This window comes from Lentinula edodes, assembly GCF_021015755.1.
Source record: "Lentinula edodes strain Le(Bin) 0899 ss11 chromosome Unknown C8R40scaffold_5, whole genome shotgun sequence".
Lineage (NCBI taxonomy): Eukaryota > Fungi > Basidiomycota > Agaricomycetes > Agaricales > Omphalotaceae > Lentinula > Lentinula edodes.
The window spans coordinates 823858-844366 of NW_025764311.1; the positions used below are offsets into that span (position 1 = coordinate 823858).

The following is a 20509-nucleotide window of genomic DNA, read 5'->3' on the forward strand; positions in this document are numbered from 1 at the left end:
ATATCAAACCTTTCGTCATCCATGAAATGCCAATACAGTATGCTCATCTTTGTCCTGTCCGTGCCTTTGCCAAGTGGTTGCATTTCTCCCGGGTCAAGAAAGGTTATCTATTCAGAAAAATCCGACAGAATGATCGGATAGCAGAAGAGAACGAGCCAATGGTAGGGACATCTATACTCTGTAACTGGTATTCTCTACTGATTGCAGTGGTTTGATTAGACCTCTGAGCAGTTTCTAGAGATGTTCCGTAACAATCTCATTGATATCGGAACCGATTATTTTCCATACGGGACTCATTCCTTTCGTCGTGGTGGATGTCAATGGTTGTCAGTGGAACGTCGATGGCCACTGCGCCAGATTTGTGAGTGGGGTGGCTGGAGCCAGGAGTTCACCCATCTCACAATTGTCAAGTATCTTATTTCGTGGAATGATAACCCCACCGTAAATCGCTATGATTTCTTTAATATGCACCGTGCTCCTGCTACTGTATGCCCTACCTGTAACCGATCTTGTCATTGTAGTTAAGTTCTTTATCTTTACGCTTGAGTATATACAATCTCTATTCATATTGCAAACAGGCATTCACTATGTTAAAGCTAAACTAAGTGACATTCTTTAAAGAGAGGTAGCGACTAGCAATTGAAGAGCTCTTTGACATAACTTTACCGCGGTACGAAAAAAGCTCCGGAAACCTAGGTCCATATTCAGCTTTTGCCTGTTCAGCCAACTCTTCATCGCGATTGATTCGCAGCTCCCGCAAGCGCTCAAGTATTGCTGTCCAGTTCATTTGTTCGCCAGCGTCGGTTTGGAACTCTGACCAGAATTCCTCAGGTGTAATGGACCGATAACGCTCAGCAACATACTATTTGACTAGCTATTAGTTAGAGAACATATAGGAATAACATGACCTACCCGCCATTCAGACCACATTCCCTTAATTCCATCCCAACGTCGATCTTTCTTTCCTTTATAAATCTGTTGCCAGTAACAAAGGGCGACTGGGACACCGTTGATTGAAGAAACAGTTGCGCAGTCCATAGGATCCCAGTGTGGTCCTTTGTCATCCCAAATGCGGTCAAGCCGAGCAATATCATGAGCGAAACTGAGCTGCAATGAAGGCTCTGGGATATCATGATATTTGAATCGAAGCAGTTTTTGGTTGGCAAGTATGATCTCAAACGATTTCTCCTCGACACTGCGATGAGCTTTGCGTACCATGGAAGGGAGGGCAGATGGAGAAATATCAGCAATCGTGATATTGTTGTCGCGCAGGGTAGAGGAGAACGATGATGTGTTAGTCATCATAACATCATTCTCGACTGAGGGAGGTGCAAGCAGAGTTATCGGACCTATTGTTGGGATAAGTGAAGTTACTGGTGTCAATGTTGAAGACAAAGGCGTTGAAGTCATCGGCGCCAACATCGAGGAAGACAAAGGCGTTGAAGTCATCAGTGGCAACGTCGACAACAAAGGCATTGAAGGCGTCGGCACTGAAGTTGAAGGAGGTGCCAACATTGACAAAGGTATTGAATGCCTCGACACCGAAGTTGAAGGAGATGAAGGCGTTGGGGGCATCGGCACCAAAGTTGAAGGAGATACAGACATCGGGGGCAATGGCGCCGAAGTTGAAGAAGATAAAGACGTCGGGGATATTGTAGGGATGGATGAAGTTGGCAATACAGAGGGGGACTGCATAGAAACCAGGCTAGAAGGGAGCTGCGAGGTGGTAGGAGGAATATTTGAGGATACATGAGGCAAGCCATGAGAAAGAATGTTGAACACTGAGCCAACCATAGAGGTGAGCCCAGTGATTTGTTCATGGGTGGAATGCATGTATTGCTTGATTAAGGCAGGCTGGTAACAATGTGAGACGATACAAGTAAAACAGACAATAAGACACACCGAGTCCATTTTTGCATCCCGCTCAGCCTTGAGGATCCTTGAGACCTCTTCAGGAGGGATATACGGATGGGCCGCATAGTACCGATCAGCCTGGAACAAATTTGAGTGGACGTGGACGTGTTGCATATTGAAACAAAGACTAACCCATTGTAAGAGCTTCTCTTGCTCTTCAACTGGACGCATATCCTTCGAGCGTTGCACTTGAACATTGCTCGAACCATCCGGGTTCAAGCCCATCATAGCATGCCTTCGTAAGGCCGACCCTTTTATCTTCTTCGGCTTCTTCGTTGAGGTATTTATGGCTTCCGTCTTGGTATGGACCTTGGAAATCTTGCCGTCTCGAACACCTCGGTGAGAACGCCGTGCACCTACAATGAGGCTTGGAGAAATCTGAGCAACTGAACATCATATTGAAGGGTAAAGCGTACGAATTCCATCTGATCATGTCTTCACTAAAACCAACGAGTTTTTCCTGCAGCATGACCTTCTTCCCAACAACACCAAGATTATTCTTCTTGCAAAGCTCAACAAGGGAGGGGCGTTTCATTACATAGCTGTCAACGGGAATGAGAACACGAAGTACAAACGCAGAAAACACCCACATGTCGACATAATCAACATCGAAGACACCATTATTATGGACTGGGAGAGCAATTGTGCGAGTTGGCTGTGGTCCTGGTGGGCGACGGATTCGGAATTCTTGTCCACCATAGGTAACAGTTTCAATATCTGAAAGGCCATTTGTAGAAATGGGAGGAGAGTCGACATTAGGAAGGATAGGATTAGGAACTGGATCATCAACGTCCATATCATCGACATCCATAGCATAGAAATAGGCCCGGAAATAATAAATAGTTGTAATGAGTGCTGCGACTAACACAAAACTGGTCCACCAGATAGAAAAAAAGCGAGAGTTGGTGTTGACGTCGTCGGTGGTGGTAAGGAGCGGTGGCAATTGCAAGCCGACGTCGGCAGCATTTTCGATCGACCTACCAGGGCCGAGCGAAACGTCGTCAATACATGGTTGAAAAGTGAGTGGGGGACACGGTCAACGACCGGCGAAGAAACGGTGGGAACGAATCTGTACGGATTCAATCCATTACATCATCTAATCAAAAATACAAAACAGCCTAGAGCCGAAAAATGGAATCGTATATGGCCGATCAAATCCGACCGGCCCTGTCAACCGGACGTGACAGAACTGTCTTATCCGAGAGAGAAGGGGCTTGCTTTTGAAAATGACAAAAGACAGAAATGTGTCCAAGAGATTGGCTGTGAGGCATAAGAATGTGTAGATTAGCCATTTGATCCACCGCCTCGGTAAATCCATGGACTTTTTCTGGGCAGCTGAGGACATGATGATGGTAAAGAAGAGCAGTAGAAGATTTAAATTTTGGCAGATCATGTGACAACTAGAATACGAGAAAAGTGAGAACTAGTTGCCCCCGCAGGGGACACAAACCTTGCTTGAGGTGTTCTGGTAAGTCACATGCAAATTGCACCTCTCTGCAGTGAAGCAGCAAGCTCAATACATACAGATACATATCTTATCGAAGCTGTTGTAAAACAATACAGCCTGACTACAAGGAGTTGAACCAAAACAAACATACATAAACAATAAAAACAGACAACTGTACGTGGCCTTCAGTCTTTGGCCAACCCGGTGGTCCTAGCCACCTTGGAAGGCCCCGCTTTCGCATTTGGTGCACTTGAACGCTGTTTACCATTGGCATTAACTGACTCTGCTCGCAAGCAGAAAGTTGTCAATGTACAATCACATATATCAGCTACACATACCTTCCAATGGATGTTCCTCCTCCCCAAATGTGAAAGAAGCAACCTTTGCAACTGTGGCTGTTGTACCTGCCATAGGCTTCAACCCGTTACTGAGGAACTCAGAGCCCTGTTGCGCGGCTGAATCCAACGTTAAGTAGCTGGAAACAGGTCAAGCAGAATAAAGGGGTGGTCGCGGGTGCGGCACAAAGTAAAGGCTAACGGCGCAACATCGCACATGGAATCTGAGATGAAACAGAGGCAAAAACTCTGTGTGTAAACGATATGTTCAAATGTCAGTCAGCAACTTGTGATAAGGACATGGAGGAGGCGAAGTAAGAACAGGGCGGTAGAAAAGCTGGATTTGTTATTTGATGTGAAGGTGGTTGGTGGTACTCAACAGGTACAAAGGCGGCTTGCGCCCTGGCATGAATATCTGTCAACCGATTTCAACCATACATCATACACTGAACTTGTGGTAGATATATAAAGGAGGCAGAGTGGGAACAGGACAAGAAACGGCTGGAGTTGTTATTTGAACAGGAAGTGAATACCTGCCGACCTACCTGAGCACGCTGCACACAACAGTGGAGGGACACTGGTACGGTAGACATGTGGTTAAACAGGACAAAAACGACAGGTTAGAATTAGAAACAAGCGCCGAAACCGTGGGTAAAGTTTCCGCAGCGCTAATAATATCGAGTAACAAATGACCTTTGCAAGCAAGGTGAAAGTGCTTTGTTTCTTATTAGATGCCGGAACTAATACTATACACTGATGGTTAATGCGCTCCAAAAAGCATTAAGGCGTGCTACCATTCGCCGTTCCGTCAGACATCGCGCTTGCAACTCCTTGTGCAAGGGTTGGGAGGGTATCATAAGTAGTACTGCGAGATATTGTCGTCCTTGTCATATCAATAGAAATGATAGAGGAATAGAAAAAAAAGGAAGGAAAAGATATGTAGGGGCGAGAATAAAATACACTGAGATAGAAGCATTGGGGAGACAAAGAAAGGCTTGGACGGCCACAAAGTGGAACAATAAATGATATGAAGGGAGTGAACAAGGCAAGGAGTGAGCAAGTCAAGGAGCGATGCGAGTTTAACCAAGGACGGTGCGGAAGCCCAAAAATCAATCCATATGTATACATAATCATCCCGTTCGTTGACGGGCTGGCGGATATCCATTCGGATTTGGTGTGTAGTTGTTGGGGTTGAGATTAGCGAAATACTCGCCGCTGGCCCGAGGTTGTATGTAGGAGGAAGGTCGCGAGGGAGTTGATGGTCCATTAGGGTTGATTGGTCGGGGAGAAGACCACTCTTCTGGCTGAGGCGTTCGCGGACTGTTTATGTTTCCGATGTGACCATGTTGTGAGGATGATGAGGGATACGAAGGAATCGGCTGAGTAACCCCGTAAGGGCGTTGTGCAGCAAGGGGAGGAGGAGGACGTTCAGGTACCACTGGTGAAGTACCAGGAGCAGGACCAGCGCCAATGCGTGGAGTATTGCCATTTGGACCGTTATATGGTCCAGGAGTTGGTAATCGACCATTGCCGGCTTTCACCTTCTGATATGTATCACATTTCTTCATAAAGTCCTTGCCATTGAGTTCTAAGGAATTTACGAAATATTCCTGGTCATGCAGAATCGGCAAGAACTCTTCTGGGACAGAAAAGAATTCATCCTGGTTTTCCAGCAGGCTTGTCACCACATCAATAGTTTTGTAGCTTTCGTCACGAACGGTACCATGCCGGGGATAAAGGATGCTGGGACATATTACGGTCGAAAGGTTGCCCAAATCCATTTTACTACCGGTCACCTCGTCCATGTGAGCAAACGAGGCTACCCATTTGAGAAACACGAACAGGATCTCCATCGTGTCTCGGTGAGCCTTGGGCATGATGATAGAAATCATGTGTAGTAACCTCTTGCGCTCGTCATCATTCTTGAGCGCTACAAATAATCAGTGAAATATAAATTTTCAATCAAGTAGATCTTCACGGACCTTGTGCCGAAACCCAAAGTTTATATAATTTGAAAGTCATTAATGGTTCTGGCAATTCTCGCAGGAATTTTTTCAACAGCGCTGCAAGCTGGACGGGATTGTCCTGACTGAGATCGACCGAGAGAGGGTCTCTGTCAATTGCCTCCGTTAGTTGGCCTAGTCGTCGAATATTACCGTTCTTGCGGAAAATACCCTCGACAGACATATCTACATTTGACACTCGGTTAATGAACATTCCGTGAGATAAGAGTGACTGACCCATTTGTCGCATCGCGGAAATGACATCGTCTACAAAACTGGGTACCTTTAACGTAGCTCGTGAAGCTCCAAGGAGGGAGTCAACACCTTCCTGAGCGACAAGTACCTCGAGGAGAACGCCAAACGTGCCTGAATCAACAAAAAAATAAGGAACCTGGAACGTTACAGTTGAACGAGGGAATTGCGAACCAGGCTTCTTCTTTTGGTTCTTTTTATCGCCCATGCCTAGGAATGCCTTCCACCGGTTGGGTTTCTTCGCTTCCACCATTTCCAACAATTCCTCTATATCGATCTGGTCTTTGAGTGAGGACCTCATAAGTACTAAGACAGCGGAGTACTTGACGATTGCCAGTTCCAGAGCACTGAGCTCCGCTATATAGGGAATGGAATTCAGTCGTGGGAGAGAGCGTTGTTGTTCTCTTGCTTGAGCCGCTTCTATGAGAGGACCGATGTCTGCTAATGTGATGCTATCCTCAGCTGGCGGTATATTTAGCATCTCTTCTTGTTCCTCTGGATCTACTGCCGGTGAACTCGGCTGGCTGTCATCAATTATTTTTACCTCGGTGTTGTTTCTGGCAAACGCAGGTCGTATGAGATGACTCTGACCATCGTGTGTGTCGAGATGTGTATTCGGCCGTCCCGAATGCTGCTGTATGTATCCCGGAGTAAGAGGAGGGGGAATGCTTGGTGACTTGTTTTGTTGCCCAGGCAAAGCTTGATGGCCTTCATGGTGGTGGTGGGGATGATGGTGATGCGGTTGATGCGGCTGAGTTGCCTCCTGTGATTTCTGTGACTGAAGAACATTGGAGGGATGTACACTTCGGCCTGCCGGACTTTCGACAATCGTAGACTTTTTCGGAAGCCTAGCAGTTGCGGACAATTTACGGTCAAGATGTACCTGCTTCATACGCATTATGTCGCCGGAGTTTCGATATGGATCACTTTCGGAGGATTGGTCTTGTGAAGTAAGTGTTGGAGCTGTGTGTTCTATGAGGATAGAATGTGCGCATGCAATCGAGCACAAAGGACTCACCAGGAGATAAAGGTACCACGCCCTGCTTCCTAAGCAGCAGATATAACCTCCGCAAAGCAACGTTTAAGAGAAAAGCATATTGCTCAAGCCTTTGCACAGCTTTGAAGCCTCCTCGACAGGCAGTATGCGCATGGTCTGTACACAATATTACGGTTGGAATCGACCCAAACGACGCCGTATCCCGCATTGAACCTAGATCGTAAACGAACAACCCAACATTCGCAGGAGGTCGTCTGACTGTTGTAAGTTTTAGTGCTTGAGCTGACGAGCCGCCATCCGCGGAGGCCTCTCTCTCTTGATCCTTGGAGATCGTTGGCGGAGGTTGAACTTCAGCAACTTTGCCGCAAACTTTACATCCAACGCACTTTGAATGCCACCTCTGATATGTACCAAGTCTGACACAGTCTTCCTCTACAGTGCTTCCACATTTAACGCAAAGATCGCTCGGCGGGTGGCTAGAGGATAACTGCCCAGAACCATCTGCACCTGAAGCTCCTGACGAACTGAACGGTGATTCTCCTGCGTTTTCTGGCGCCAGGCTTCGAAACCCATACGTCACACCTTGGGTACCGATGTTCCCGTTCCCATTTATAACCACTTCCCCGTTATGGCCTTTGATCATCCTTCGGGCAGAGGGGTTCCCACCCTGTACTGCGAGCAGGTGAAGTTTATCTAGGAATCCAGCCATTGCCTCGCCCTGTCGTAAAATCACACCGTTGGTATTACCGGCGTGTCCAGGAGCTTCGCGTTCGAGTTTTAGCGCACCGGTTAGTGCAATTCGTATCAGAATTTTCAGATAGTGGGCGAGACCCGTGACCAAAGCAAGCAAATCTTGAGTCATGCCCATCCTGCGAGAACCAGACTCTTGAGTATGCGACAGAAGGGTGAATAATTCGACAGTCTTGCGGCAGAGCATACGGGCCTCACGGACATGAGCCATGCCTGAGGATTAATATCTCATTAATTGTTGTTCGCACAAAGTATGAGAAATTACTCACCCCTCAAGTTAAGTCTTGCAAAGTGAAATTCCAGATCATCGATCGAAGCAAAGAGAACCTCGACGTGCAAGATGAACTTCTCTGCCATACGGATGGCATCGAGGTATTGACCGTTGCTCACTTGCCGAAGCATGTCAGAGATACAAGCTGCGCTGGATTCCTCAAATGCTGACAGAACGCTATTCAAAGGTATTGAGTATCGAGTTTGAAAGGACATAGTTGATGTACGCACGTCCATATCCGATAAACCTGCTGCTCCATTCGAACTTGCTTCTCCTTCAAAGAGGCAGGTGTCTCTCTTCGCTCCTCTTCCACATACTCCGGCTCCTCTAATTCTCCCTCAATGCTCATTGGTCGCCTGGAGACAACCTTGACATTCCAAAACTTGTTGATCATATAGCATTCAGGATGCCAACATTCATCCCGCATATTCCTGTTGATTTCGACGAATTGCTTGAGGATCGCAGTAGAGCATCCGGCGCATTTGGTTGCAAACCGGGAAGAGTAATGAAAATGACAGTAAACATCGCCGTCGTGCTCATAATAGGAGTCTTGAGGGCCAAAAAGTGTAGGACATAACGAGCAGGTAAAATGCTCGACGTGATATTTCTTGTCTATGTAAGTGTCGATAAGGATGGATCAGAGATCATTCGAGGAAGTTGATTATGAAGAAAAGTCAGTTGGTTAGTAATGTCCTCAAACAAGCAATAAACTTACTGCAGGCCGTGATATAGCTCCCTCGCAAAGCCATCCCACATTTTGCACAGATGAGATTCAACCGCTTAAAGTAATCACGCTCGCAAAGAGGATGCTGCTTGCCATCCGGGCCGTCGATGGGAAAGAATTTGGATGCAACGACGTCCCCACAGTCCTTAAAAGGATGCTAAGTTTGAATGGATACATACGGAGTGAAACGACTAACCAAGCACTTGAAACAATTCAAATGAAAAACGGTTCCCAAAGCCCGTACAAAAGGACCCTGCATTGCCTTCCCACATGATGAACAAGACCTAAAGCAGGCAATGAGATGTACGCTTAAGGACAAGTAGCAGGATCTTACGCAGAAGCTAAGCTATTTGAGGTTGAAGCTGTTGTCGGTGGCGGTTTCCCGCTCAAGGAAGACCCAGAAGAAGTGGAGCTGAGAGAGGCAGTGCTGCGTCGTTTGCTCGATTCGGAGGATGAATTTGGACTGTTGTTGAAAGCAGGAGTAGAGGATCTCGAGGTAGAGCCAGAATTGGAAATATAAGCAGGCTGGGGTCGGGGAGAAGGCATTCCATGGTTCAGATCTTCACTGCGAACCAAAGGCATGCCGTAGGAACCAGTTGGTACGGTTGAATCTTGGTCAGCAGAGCCGGTTGTCGATGCCCTCGTAATTTGGTTCGAAGTACTTTCTGGAAGTTTGACAGAGCTGGACGATGGTGCAGAATATGGGCTTGTAGGAGAAGGCCTCTGTGAACGGAAGGAGTCGTCGACAGCGATGTGGAGGGGTGGGCCATTTGGACTCATTGGATTTGGCAGTGGCCGCAGTGGGGGTACACCCGAGTTGTTCATCGTCAAGGATCAATCCAACCAGGGCGCTCAGCGTTTCCAGACGTACGTCGTAAGTAGAGAACAAATGAATATTGTCGATGTCACGTAGGGCTGTTACTCTTCCCGTGACACTCCACGTGGCACTGTTAAGCGCTCGATAAGCGCTGTACACACTTACTACGTATATACCATTGTACGGTGAGTGCACGAGCCCGTTCCAACGTCCTCAATTAGATTGGTTCAATCGTTCTTTAGACTCTGATATAATTCCGTCGTTTCTTCAAAATTGTTTCCTGTTGAATCATTCGAATCAATCATCATCATCCGCCTTTTATGAGCTTTGAGCTTATGTCTCGACCATACATCGGCCGCGCGGCAATTTGAGTATGGGAAAGAATTTCAAGAGGAACAAACGCTAGTTCAGGAGGTCGACGTGAAAACTGATGAAAAACGGTAGGGCTCAATGAGAGCCATTGAGATGAGAATAGATGAGAACACTAGGTGAGCATCTGCCATCAAGCATACTCAGGCTGTTCTGTACCATTCCCTGAGTTGACCCGTAGGAGCAAGAAACTAACAGCACAGCAACACAGATCCAAGTCATAGTGATGAGCTGGTGATGAGTGCAGCTGCAGCCTGCACTGGCTTGCACTGACCACTTAAGTTAAAGTCATAGAATCCCGCGTTAATCACTGGCAAGGTTGTCAATACAAAATTGAAAAGGCAGTGCCATGCCGTATATACTTGATTTCCTTTTCAAGAAAGTATGACGATATCAGCATGAACACAAACTCAACAGCTTTCTCCTTCAACACCATGTCAGTATTAAATGAAGCCTTACACGGAGCGCGCGCAAAGGGCATCCTTCCTTACTTTTTCCCTCTCCCCTCAGTCCAAACTTCACCCTCTGATTATGCCCCCATACTATCGAACCCAAGTAATTCTTTCCCTAGGTAGATCGGCTGCTGAAGTTGTAGCCACTTTTGCGCCTGTACCAGGTCTCTACGCTGCGGCAGGTATGCTCTGTGCAATAATGGAACTCACGGAGAATGTCATCGCCAACCGGTGATTACGACTCGGTGTTTGAAACCCTTACTTTGATCTCACTTCCCACTATACGCTCGTAGACGAGAAGCGCGCCAACTTAGAGATCGATGTCATACGTTGCTGCAAGCTGCAAAAGAAAGCAGCGAAGTGGGGAATACAAATATGAACAATGCGTTCCAAATGATACAAGAGTAAGTATCACACGTGTTTCATCAATGTGCTGAATATCGATGAAAGCTTTCCAGAACCCTATCAAAAGTTCAGTCCAAGATGGACACATGGGTAAAACTAGGCCGAATTAATTCCTTCCTTCAACAAAATCAAATCAAGGAGGATATCGAAAAGTGTCACGAAGGTATAACGGACTGTTTGACGCATTTCCAGGTGAGTATTAGCCCAGGAGAATTGTCAGGCGAACGCGCTTTTGAATTTGCTACTATATGAACGCAGCTCGTCTCCCACATGGAGATTCATAGTTGGCAAGAAGAGTTTTCAGTCAACTTCGCCATGGACCACCAAGAGGTCATTACGCTGCTTTCCGACGTCAAAGAATCACAAAACTTCATTCAGACTACAACTGTTGACAATAACACTATGTTGAAGGAAATGATGGTTCTTCTTCAATCGGTACGTGCTCCATGCTATTCGTTCAACTTTGGGTACATATTCCTTATCCTTGACATGTTTCAAAGGCACTCTTCGAGAACAAACACGTCGCTGACAAAACCCACAACGGGCTCGCTTCGAACCTCTATGAACTACAGCAGAAAACCGACACTCTTTTACCCAACATGAACCTGCAATCTGGGGAAGTTGTTCGTGAAGGCAATTTTCCCGTGAGCGGAACGGCTGCGATGGATATCTACAAAGGGCGGTATCTCAACCGCGAAGATGTCGCGATCAAAGTAGTTAGAGCCGTGAACTCGAATGAAGCCAGTAGACGACGGTTCATGAGAGAAGTGAAGGTGTGGACTGATCTGTGGCAGAGGGACAAGGGAAAACATATCCTTCCGTTCTATGGATTCTGTCAGACGGACGGGCCCTTCCCGTGGGGTTTTGCCTAGCCAATTATTTTGCAACAACTCTAACTGACATTTGGTAGATACATGGTGAGCCCATGGCAGTCAAATGGGACTGCCTTACAGTTTGTGAAGAAATACGACCTCGGCGTTGATTATCTGAAGATGGTGATTGCATATCGTGCGGTACAAGTGGGTTCTTCAACGATTTATCACTTTTTAGATCAAGCATATAGCGTTGGGCCTCCAAGTCTTACATGAAATGAAAGTCGTTCACGGTGACATCAAAGCGGTCAGTCGTTATTGACAGCCGCCATTGCTTGTCGTTTTAATCAAACCCGGCCACTGACAGAGCAATATCATGATCAGTCCCGAATTTGAGCCTCTATTGGCCGATTTCGGTCTATCTCAAGTACTAAGAATTTTCGCGAGACTATTGAAGTTACATCTCTGACATTTTTACATTAGATTGTGGAAGATATAACTGGGATACCGTTTACCCAAAGTCGGGGAGTATCCGACTCTTATCGCTGGTTTGCACCTGAGGTGTGTAAAGGACAGGGCGTGTTGTCTGCAAGGTCAGATGTGTATGCGTTAGGCATGACAATTCTAGAGGTTGGACATTCATTCACCTATACATATTAATTCTGACTCTAAAGGTGTCGTTGAACAAGCTCTTTACCCACCAACAACCATACCAGAAAATCAAGCACACAACAGAGGTAGTGATTCGGCGTGAAAAGGGTGAACTACCTGAGCGGCCTAATGAAACAAGGATCTTGCAGAGAGGACTGGACGAGCAGCTTTGGATGTTGTTAGAAGACTGTTGGAGGACGACTGCTAGTGAAAGACCGAAGATCGATGAAGTGATTCAGAGAATGACGTGGTCCTAGTTACTTCTCTCGTGGATAAGACAGTTCGCACTTCTGGCGAGTACTGCCTAATGTAACCGTTATAATTTACAACCCACTATGTACTTTGTATGTTTGTTTAATTACTCGAATCCTTGACATGCCAGTGCACGGTTGCTTACGTACGTCCCCGGCAACTTTTGTTTCAGAGCTATAACCTGCTGTCAGTGTTCTTGGTTTGATTCACCACCCTATCACGCGCTGTAATGGCTTTCAAGCATACGCCCTCGCTGGTTCTTCTGCTTCTATGTTCTGCGCTGGCTGCGAACGCTCTTCATTTCTACTTGGACGCAAACGAGAAGAGGTGCTTTATTGAGGAATTGCCAACAGATACTGTAGTCGAAGGTGAGCTCTGCAACTATCGGCTCTGGTTATCCCTTACACGTCACCAAGGCCATTACAAGGCTTTGGAGTGGTCAGAGAAACAGCAATCATACATCTCGGATGAGAATCTGGGCATACACGTTGAAGTAGAGGTATGTCCTCATACTCAGACAAATGATTCGTAGCTTATTTCCATGCAGGAAGTAGAAACTGGCCACACGGTCGTTAAAAGTAAGGGTCCGTCTGAAGGCAAATTCACATTTACCTCGCACGACGCAGGCGACCACTCCATCTGCCTCTCCACGAATTACACATCTTGGTTTTCCTCTACCCACATCCGCCTCTATCTTGATATCGTGGTCGGAACCACACGTCCTGATACCGAGCATGATAGGACGCATGTCTCTGAGATAGCGGCCAAAGTGCGAGACCTCAATCAAAAACTGGAGGACATTCGTCGGGAGCAGCAATACCAGCGGGAAAGAGAAGCAGATTACAGAGATTTAAGCGAAATGACAAACTCTCGCGCGGTTTGGTACAGTGTCGTGCAGATTGTGGTGCTCATTGTTACATGTGTTTGGCAGTTAAGACATCTAAAGGTATACTTAAGGCCATTTCCCCCGTTTTCCTTTTCTGATTGAAATATTTACAGAACTTTTTTGAGGATCGAAAATCGAGATAGCATAATGCTTAATGTGTCCGACTGTCATATTTATGTCTTTTAATGCAGCCTATCCGCACTATGAGGAGAGAGTCACGAATGTACTATGGTCGTTAATTCCAGAAGCAACTGTCGTTCAGTGTGACAACGGGAAGATCACGATTTCTCCTCAAGTATATACGCGGCAGTCATAGAAGTTGGGGATGGAAGCAAGACCAAACGCGCTATAGATAATTTCCTCTCGCCTGGTTGAGATAGCATGCATAATTTTCGGTCGAGAAGCCTTGAGTATCTATATTTACATTCTGGAAGATTTTTTGGAGAAATCTCGTTTCCTTTCTTTGAGTGTGTTGTGCTGGAAAACTGGCTGAAAGTCGTCGCGGCAGGGAGCATACACGTCCGAAGTATTACGGTATTTACAGTATGGCTCGGCAGGCGCAGAACTGCGGACCTTACTACGGGCGTCTATAATTTGTTGTCGTCACCCGTTCACTGGGCAGTGCTTCTTACCGTTAAACCACGACGATGCCTTCGACGCCTGGTACACCGAGCGGGAAAGGAGCCCCAGTGACATCGATCAGCGAAACACAAACTATGGTACAAGAAGAACCAGACACTATATTTCTTGCTGCTCAGCGTGGAGATCTTTCATTATTACAGGCACTATTTGCTCAAGGTGCTCAGGCTACCGACCGGGATTCTCAAAACATCACAGCTCTTCACTGGGCCTCAATAAATGCCCATCTTCATATCTGCAGAGAATTGCTTGAGAGAGGCGCAGAAGTAGATGCTCGAGGTGGAGATTTGGATGCTACTCCGATGCAATGGGCTGCTAGGAACGGATATCTCTATGTTGTGAAGCTGCTCCTAGAGTGGGGCGCAGATCCAACTCTCAAAGATGGTCAAGGATACAACGCTCTTCATCTGATAACACACTCGTCGGCGGTAATGCCTCTGCTTTATCTGTTGCAACAGCGCAAAGTCGATGTCGATTCGGTCGACCTTCAAGGTCACACGGCTCTAATGTGGGCGGCATACCAAGGCGATGCTGTCTCCGTAGATGTCTTGCTGAAGCACGGTGCGGATGTCACAACGAAGGACGAGGGTGGGTTAACGCCTTTGCATTGGGCAGTCGTTAGGGGCAACAAAGCTGTCATCAAGAAGCTGCTTGAAAGCGGTGCAGATGTTTCTGCAAAAGACTCGGGCGGTCGGACCCCGAGGGACATGGCCATCGAACTCAAAAGCATTGGTCCTTGGAAGCGTGCTATGGAGGAAGGAGGATGGGACGAATACGGTGTACCTCGTGCGCCTGTGTTCAGTAATCCAAAATACAACTCTATCGCCATATTCATTCTACCGACACCCCTTCTCATCCTCGTGTTCAACACTATTGCAGTCTCTTGGCTACCCTGGTTCACTTCTCTAATACTGGCCGCTGCAGAATGTTTTGCAGCGGGACATATCCTCACACGTGTTCTCCTAGGACGGAAACCTCAAGCTGAGAGTCCATTCTTCGCCGGAATTATCTTTGCTTCTCTCCTCATCGTGGTCTGGTGTTGGGCTACGACTCTTACGAACGTTCACGACCATCCTACTGCTCATCTAATCTTCATTGTATCTGCCTCTCTTTGTCTGTATAATTTTTGGCGTGCCGTTTGCCTGGATCCCGGTTTTGTTCCGAATCGCTTGTTGGACTCTGTCGAAACACTTGCCAGCGAAGGTAGGTTGAATGGTCAAACGTTTTGTGTTAGCTGCATGGTGTGTTCTGGTATCTTATTCGCTCTTCTTACACTTATACTCACTCGCTACTTGCCGTAGGCACGTAAACCTCTGCGCTCTAAACATTGTCGCATCTGCAATAGATGTACTGCAAGACACGACCACCATTGTCCTTGGGTTTGGAACTGTGGTTAGTCTTCTTTTCATTGTGTTACTTGGAGAGGAATCTTCAATACCTGTTTGCAGTCGGAGCAAATAACCACCGTCAATTCGTCCTCTTCCTTCTCAACCTGGTGATCGGCATAATCACATTCATCTATCTTACCTACCAATGTAAAGCTCTCTTCAACTTCGGAGCCAGGTTCACACTAATCTATCCCTAGATTTTTCCACCACTCCCGAGCTAGCGGCTTCGCCCACTTGTCCTCTTCCAGATCCCATGTGTCGCGTTCTCGCTACAAAATCCAACATTTTCCTTGTCACTACAACTTTATGGGCTGCCATTCAGCTTACCTGGACGACCATTCTTCTCGGTGCGCAATTTTGGCAGGTGTCTCGCCAAATGACATCTCTCGAAGTCAGTAACTTAGGACGCTACGGATTTATGGGTGGACGTGGTGTCATTGGGGTTGGTCAGATGGGGGCGCAGCAGAATTCGAACTCTCCTCATGACCACGGTGATTCCCCGATTTCCGCTTCGGCATCTTTAGAACCTGTACTTGGCCGTCATTCACACTCCCCTAACCGCCCACAGAGCCTACGCGGCTCAGGCGGACTCCTCACTCTCCCCTGTCGTATCTGTTCAATATGTGGTTCTTGCCCTGGAGCGTCATTCCTCCTTCGTATCACTGGCCTGGATCGGTTCACTGCGCGCGGCGGTGCGGCTCGGGGATTAGCTGCGGCAGGAGCTCCGCAGAACCCGTTCGACCTTGGACTGTATCTGAATTGTATGGACTTTTGGGGAATGGGCAAGGAGGTGGGAGTTCGTTGGGAGACGTGTTATGATATTCCTGAAGGAGGGTTTAAAAAGGCTAGGGAGGAAAGGCTACTTGAAGAACGGGGACGTGAGGAGAGAAGTGAATTGGAGCCGGGGAACAGGAAGGGTGGCAGGAGGTTTTGGCCGGGTGTTCGGAGGGTGTTTTCAATGCGAATGGGGAGATCAGCTTCTTATGAATATGAGCCGTTGGCGCAGGTGTAGGGTAGGTTGCGGCCACGGACTGATACGAGCGATTGAATGATCATAATGATTTGTTGTATCTAATGTGTACAATGAAACTGATGCAAATCATACATAACCTGGAAATCCCGCAAAGGCCTGAACTTGTTATGTCGAGATCATAGTCATAGTTCTATTGGACTAGCATTTTACCAACCGAGCTGAGGAAATTAAAGGTTCTCAAGAGTCTATGTTCAATGCGTCAATGCGACAATACAAGGTACCAGATACTGATACTATTTACCAGAGCAAGCTTGAGCCTATACATGTATGCTTGGTCTTTCTAAACAATTATCCCAAATTTCAATCGATTAACCTATTATCAACATGATATTATCCTGTACATAGTGCTTCTTCGATGATTCTCCGCAGTGCAACAGACCTCTCGCTAACACAAGACAACTAAATGTACGCTACGTATCCCGTGTAGTGGAAGATGTAGTGTACGAACGGCCACCTCTAGCTTATGGATCATGAGCTGTCGGACTTTAACAAGGGGGGCAACGATAAAATGTCGGGGATATAAAGCATTCAGCCGCTAGTGTTGCCAATGACAGGTTGGAAGGACATGACCTCGTCATAAAGCAGCTTCTTTAAATCGTCCTTCGACAGTTGTTCTTTCTCAACTGCGGATAAAGTAAGTAACGGATTGGTATATATGATGTCAGATGGCTCACGATCAAATTGGAAATAGTCGGGGCTCAGAGAGTTAGCAGCGGGCTCGTCATCTGCATCGTGATATGCAGCAACGTAGGGATGCTCAAGCGCCTCCTCTACAGTCATACGCTTCTTCGGATCAAATGTCTACAGAAGGATAGCTTATTAGTATCTGCAGTAAACTTCTATACAAGAGACCAACGTACCAGGGTCTTGTTCAAGAAATCGATGGCATCAGAGGAGGCATGAGGGAAAAGTGAGGCAAAGCTCCTCTTCCTACGGATAGGCAGAGATCGGATGTACTCACGCGACCTCCGCGAGGTGATCGCATAAAATTCATCCAGGGTCGGGGTGCCGATAACGTCGAGCACTAGGTCAAGCTGGTGGCTGTAGTCGCGCCCGGGGAACAAGGGGCGCCCAGAAATAAGCTCCGCGAGAATACAGCCAACGGCCCACAAATCCACAGCCTGCGAGAGTTGTATGCTCAAAATCATGCTTCTCGAGGAAAAGAAGCAGTGATAACCCACCTTGGTGTACATCTTGAACGACAACATGATTTCGGGAGCACGGTACCACCTGGTGGCGACGTATTCAGTCATCCCACCCTGACCTTTGCCAACGGGAGCAGTGGTCTTGATACTCCTCGCGAGCCCGAAATCACAGACTTTGAGGTCACAATTAGCATTGAGGAGAAGGTTGGCTGGCTTCAAGTCACGGTGAACAATGTCCGCACTGTGAATCGTTTTGAGGGCACGAAGTGTCTGATAAACAAAGTACTGGCAGTGGTCATCGGTGAGGTGTTGCGTCCTGATGACTCTGTGTAAGTCAGTCTGCATGAGCTCTTGGACAACTATTGGTAGCGCATCAGTACGCAATTACTAAATGAGTTGTAAAAAAACCCACAGTAGATTTCCTTGAAAGCGTCCAAGGAAGAAGGCTTCACGATGTCCAAAACCGTGATAATCTGAAGAAAATCAAAATCATGCTAGAATCAGGCAAAACGGCTACCTACGTTCTCGTTAACACAAGACTCTGAAAAGAATTTCAACAGCTTGAGTTCTCGTAAGGTTCGTAGGCAGCATAAAGTGTGGTCAAAAGGAAGAATCTTCTTGATAGCCACTTGACGCCCACTGGGTTTATGGATACCAGCTGCAACAGTACCGTACGCTCCCTGACCAAGTGCGTACAACAGCTGATAGTCCTCACCTGTAATGAATATAAGCCAGAATGACGAGGAAAGGGGTCATACGCATACCAATGTCGAACTTGGGGAGAGGTTTGGAAGAAGATTTACGGGACGACATGTTGATTATATTATGTAGGTATAAACACCACGGACCAGCCTGGTGATGAAAGTTGAGAAGATGGTGAGCGCAAAACTGGAGAAAAACTGGGAGGAATTGGCCTTTAAATAGCAAAGGCGATGCTGTAAGGTCTGATGCGATGTATTGATCAATATTTCAAACGACACCGGCAAGCGGCGGAACCCACGAACTGACACGATTCCACAGCGAGGCTTCTTGCATATAGATAGATAGGTCCTCTCTATGGAAACAGTGCAAGCTCACGACCTCTCTCATGTGAGAGCTTTCAGGAGCCTTCGTCAGTATTGACCTATGTACTAACTGAGAACTGAGAGCTCGCGGACCGCAGTCCATCTCCCGTCGGAGGAATAGATTATCGAATGCAACCGGAAGTATTTCAGCAGCGTGATACACTTGAAATTCATCAATCAATGGTATCGGTAAGGATAGGTAGGGATCAGTAGGGATCAGTAGTGAATCACTAGGGTTTTTTAATACAGCGAGTACATACAGGTACATACCTCAGCCTGTACCCTCCTGTACCTAGTATGTACCTGTCTCAGGCTGTCTGCACATACAGTACCTAATAACCCTGTTATCCTCAGCATTTGACCCGTTGAAATGAGCAAAGCTGGATCGACATTCGGGAAGGTCCATCTTGATATGATCTGGAAGCCTAAGGTAAATTGAACGTCGTAGGTCGAAACCGTGGAAACCTCTCCAATGTTAAAGATTGAATGTTGAATGCTGAGAGGGATTATTCATATCTGAGAAAAGCCCAAACTCACGAAGACGCAGTATGCACCGACAAATCCAAGTCGCGAAGGCTGCAGAAGTGACTGCAGCGCTTAGAGGATCCAGAGGAAGACATACAAAGGTATGCGGCAGGTCAAATTGAAGATCGTACAGAATGAGGTCTCGGGCACCAGATGTCAATGATCGTACGATAGAGGGGTATTTTCCGTTCAAAACTGGGCGGTGAGAAAATAAGACGCTTAAGCGTACATGTCTTTGTTTTTGTTGCATTTTAAAGGTTTGCCCAATAGTAAATTTTTCGTTTTCTCTACCCAGTGTTTTGTCAGTCATAACTTCCAAGCACGCACGCAAAAAGTGCCAGATGGACGAGTGCTGTGATCACTGTCACACCTGAATTCACCCTCGTGGTTTGTGACCAATCGCGTTGAATCGCGTCTGTTAAAGATCAATAAACTCTATATTCATCAAAAAATAGCAAGAAATGAAAGACAGGAATGATTACTTCTGCCTGTGGTGAATTTTGTCCAAGAAACTCTTGAAAACTTCTTTTTTCAAACCAACAGACGTCCCTTCATCGATCTGATCAATCATCCCAGTCAGTTTCTTGTATGCGTTCTTTTCATATTCCGCGTAAATTTCCCGTAGTCCGATTTCTTCGAAGACAGCTTTGACCCGCCGCTCAGCTTCTCCAAGGTACCCTTGCTCCTCCCCATTCTTTCCTTCTGCTATCTTCTTTGCAAATTCTGTCTCCTCTCGAGTGGGTTTCACACCATAATTTTCATCCAAAATCTTTCTCTGATCCGGAGTAGCAAGAGACAGCACCTCATACGCCCAGTAAATCAAGGTAGTAGCCTTTGCCAAAGGGGGTGGTTTGGCTAAGGCTGTTGTCATAGAGTACCACTATCTACCTATAGCGGAATAAAAGCTGGATATTTCATATAAACTCAGTAGTACTCTAACTTACATACACACTATATATATGCCATTGTATTCAATTCCCGACCTTGAGAAATTTACCCGACGTACACTTCCCGACGCCCGTACCCTGTGTACTTTCTGAGGCATAATAACACTTGCTACTTAAGGTACTACTTCTTTATCGTGGGCTTTACGTATATAAGTCATTGTTCCTACTAGGTAGTATTTGTAGGAGGGAGGACCAGCATTGGAGCTCGACGACGGTGTTCAGAAATGCGGACCGTGAGCGCTTATTTGCTGCCTCGTTGTTGTTGACAGCGAGCTCAAGGCAGAGCAATAGTGCAGACTGCCCTCGGACCTTGCGGGAACAGCTGGTAGTATATCTGAGCACCTCTTTGTTATCTGACTGTATTTAAATCATAGTAGAACATTAGTCCACAAGCTGATCTTTGGTTAAGAGCTTGATTATATGTGAGTTCA

The 20509-nt window shown here is 46.7% G+C and overlaps 10 protein-coding genes across 10 annotated transcripts; 5 read left to right on the plus strand and 5 right to left on the minus strand.

Annotated features, from left to right (window-relative positions):
* Positions 1-26: 26 nt before the first annotated feature.
* Positions 27-525, plus strand: C8R40DRAFT_1158938 (uncharacterized protein; the record flags this gene model as incomplete). The annotated part of the gene is made up of 2 exons (XM_046229801.1): positions 27-161; positions 220-525. 2 exons carry the CDS (start codon positions 27-29, stop codon positions 523-525), a joined length of 441 nt encoding a protein of 146 aa, XP_046090163.1.
* Positions 526-601: 76 nt separating this feature from the next.
* On the minus strand, positions 602-2891 carry C8R40DRAFT_1234919 (uncharacterized protein; the record flags this gene model as incomplete). Its single annotated transcript, XM_046233372.1, has 6 exons — positions 2505-2891; positions 2331-2456; positions 2047-2281; positions 1903-1992; positions 913-1854; positions 602-862 (listed from the first exon to the last, which is right to left on the minus strand). The coding sequence occupies exons 1-6, from the start codon at positions 2723-2725 to the stop codon at positions 602-604; spliced, it is 1875 nt and encodes a 624-aa protein (XP_046090164.1). The 5' UTR covers positions 2726-2891.
* A 485-nt stretch (positions 2892-3376) lies between these two features.
* On the minus strand, positions 3377-4321 carry C8R40DRAFT_1088691 (uncharacterized protein; the record flags this gene model as incomplete). Its single annotated transcript, XM_046227419.1, has 3 exons — positions 3377-3644; positions 3700-3945; positions 4077-4321. Coding segments are annotated over 2 exons (228 nt in total), but the record flags the coding sequence as incomplete, so codon positions are not given.
* Positions 4322-4826: 505 nt separating this feature from the next.
* On the minus strand, positions 4827-9275 carry C8R40DRAFT_1158939 (uncharacterized protein; the record flags this gene model as incomplete). Its single annotated transcript, XM_046229802.1, has 10 exons — positions 4827-5626; positions 5679-5885; positions 5937-6065; positions 6126-6923; positions 6970-7911; positions 7968-8146; positions 8200-8581; positions 8685-8838; positions 8890-8977; positions 9028-9275. 10 exons carry the CDS (start codon positions 9273-9275, stop codon positions 4827-4829), a joined length of 3927 nt encoding a protein of 1308 aa, XP_046090166.1.
* A 1005-nt stretch (positions 9276-10280) lies between these two features.
* On the plus strand, positions 10281-12609 carry C8R40DRAFT_1088693 (kinase-like domain-containing protein). Its single transcript, XM_046227420.1, has 10 exons — positions 10281-10562; positions 10625-10735; positions 10790-10928; positions 10995-11171; positions 11237-11592; positions 11647-11731; positions 11787-11855; positions 11916-11975; positions 12032-12178; positions 12238-12609. The coding sequence occupies exons 1-10, from the start codon at positions 10327-10329 to the stop codon at positions 12454-12456; spliced, it is 1599 nt and encodes a 532-aa protein (XP_046090167.1). The 5' UTR covers positions 10281-10326; the 3' UTR covers positions 12457-12609.
* A 71-nt stretch (positions 12610-12680) lies between these two features.
* Positions 12681-13480, plus strand: C8R40DRAFT_1036711 (emp24/gp25L/p24 family/GOLD-domain-containing protein; the record flags this gene model as incomplete). Its single annotated transcript, XM_046223603.1, has 4 exons — positions 12681-12819; positions 12868-12950; positions 12999-13397; positions 13451-13480. 4 exons carry the CDS (start codon positions 12681-12683, stop codon positions 13478-13480), a joined length of 651 nt encoding a protein of 216 aa, XP_046090168.1.
* Positions 13481-13819: 339 nt separating this feature from the next.
* C8R40DRAFT_700271 (ankyrin repeat-containing domain protein) lies at positions 13820-15852 on the plus strand. The gene is made up of 6 exons (XM_046235907.1): positions 13820-14039; positions 14154-14611; positions 14732-15219; positions 15278-15368; positions 15425-15511; positions 15562-15852. The coding sequence occupies exons 1-5, from the start codon at positions 13985-13987 to the stop codon at positions 15473-15475; spliced, it is 1143 nt and encodes a 380-aa protein (XP_046090169.1). The 5' UTR covers positions 13820-13984; the 3' UTR covers positions 15476-15511; positions 15562-15852.
* On the plus strand, positions 15693-16540 carry C8R40DRAFT_1088723 (uncharacterized protein). Its single transcript, XM_046227421.1, has one exon. The coding sequence runs from the start codon at positions 15741-15743 to the stop codon at positions 16374-16376; it is 636 nt and encodes a 211-aa protein (XP_046090170.1). The 5' UTR covers positions 15693-15740; the 3' UTR covers positions 16377-16540.
* A 1-nt stretch (position 16541) lies between these two features.
* C8R40DRAFT_1246279 (putative MAP kinase) lies at positions 16542-18471 on the minus strand. The gene is made up of 7 exons (XM_046233635.1): positions 18307-18471; positions 18064-18257; positions 17955-18015; positions 17579-17901; positions 17258-17518; positions 17072-17198; positions 16542-17020 (listed from the first exon to the last, which is right to left on the minus strand). The coding sequence occupies exons 1-7, from the start codon at positions 18353-18355 to the stop codon at positions 16926-16928; spliced, it is 1110 nt and encodes a 369-aa protein (XP_046090171.1). The 5' UTR covers positions 18356-18471; the 3' UTR covers positions 16542-16925.
* A 1138-nt stretch (positions 18472-19609) lies between these two features.
* On the minus strand, positions 19610-20002 carry C8R40DRAFT_1167034 (uncharacterized protein; the record flags this gene model as incomplete). The annotated part of the gene is made up of 1 exon (XM_046230945.1): positions 19610-20002. One exon carries the CDS (start codon positions 20000-20002, stop codon positions 19610-19612), a length of 393 nt encoding a protein of 130 aa, XP_046090172.1.
* Positions 20003-20509: the final 507 nt, after the last annotated feature.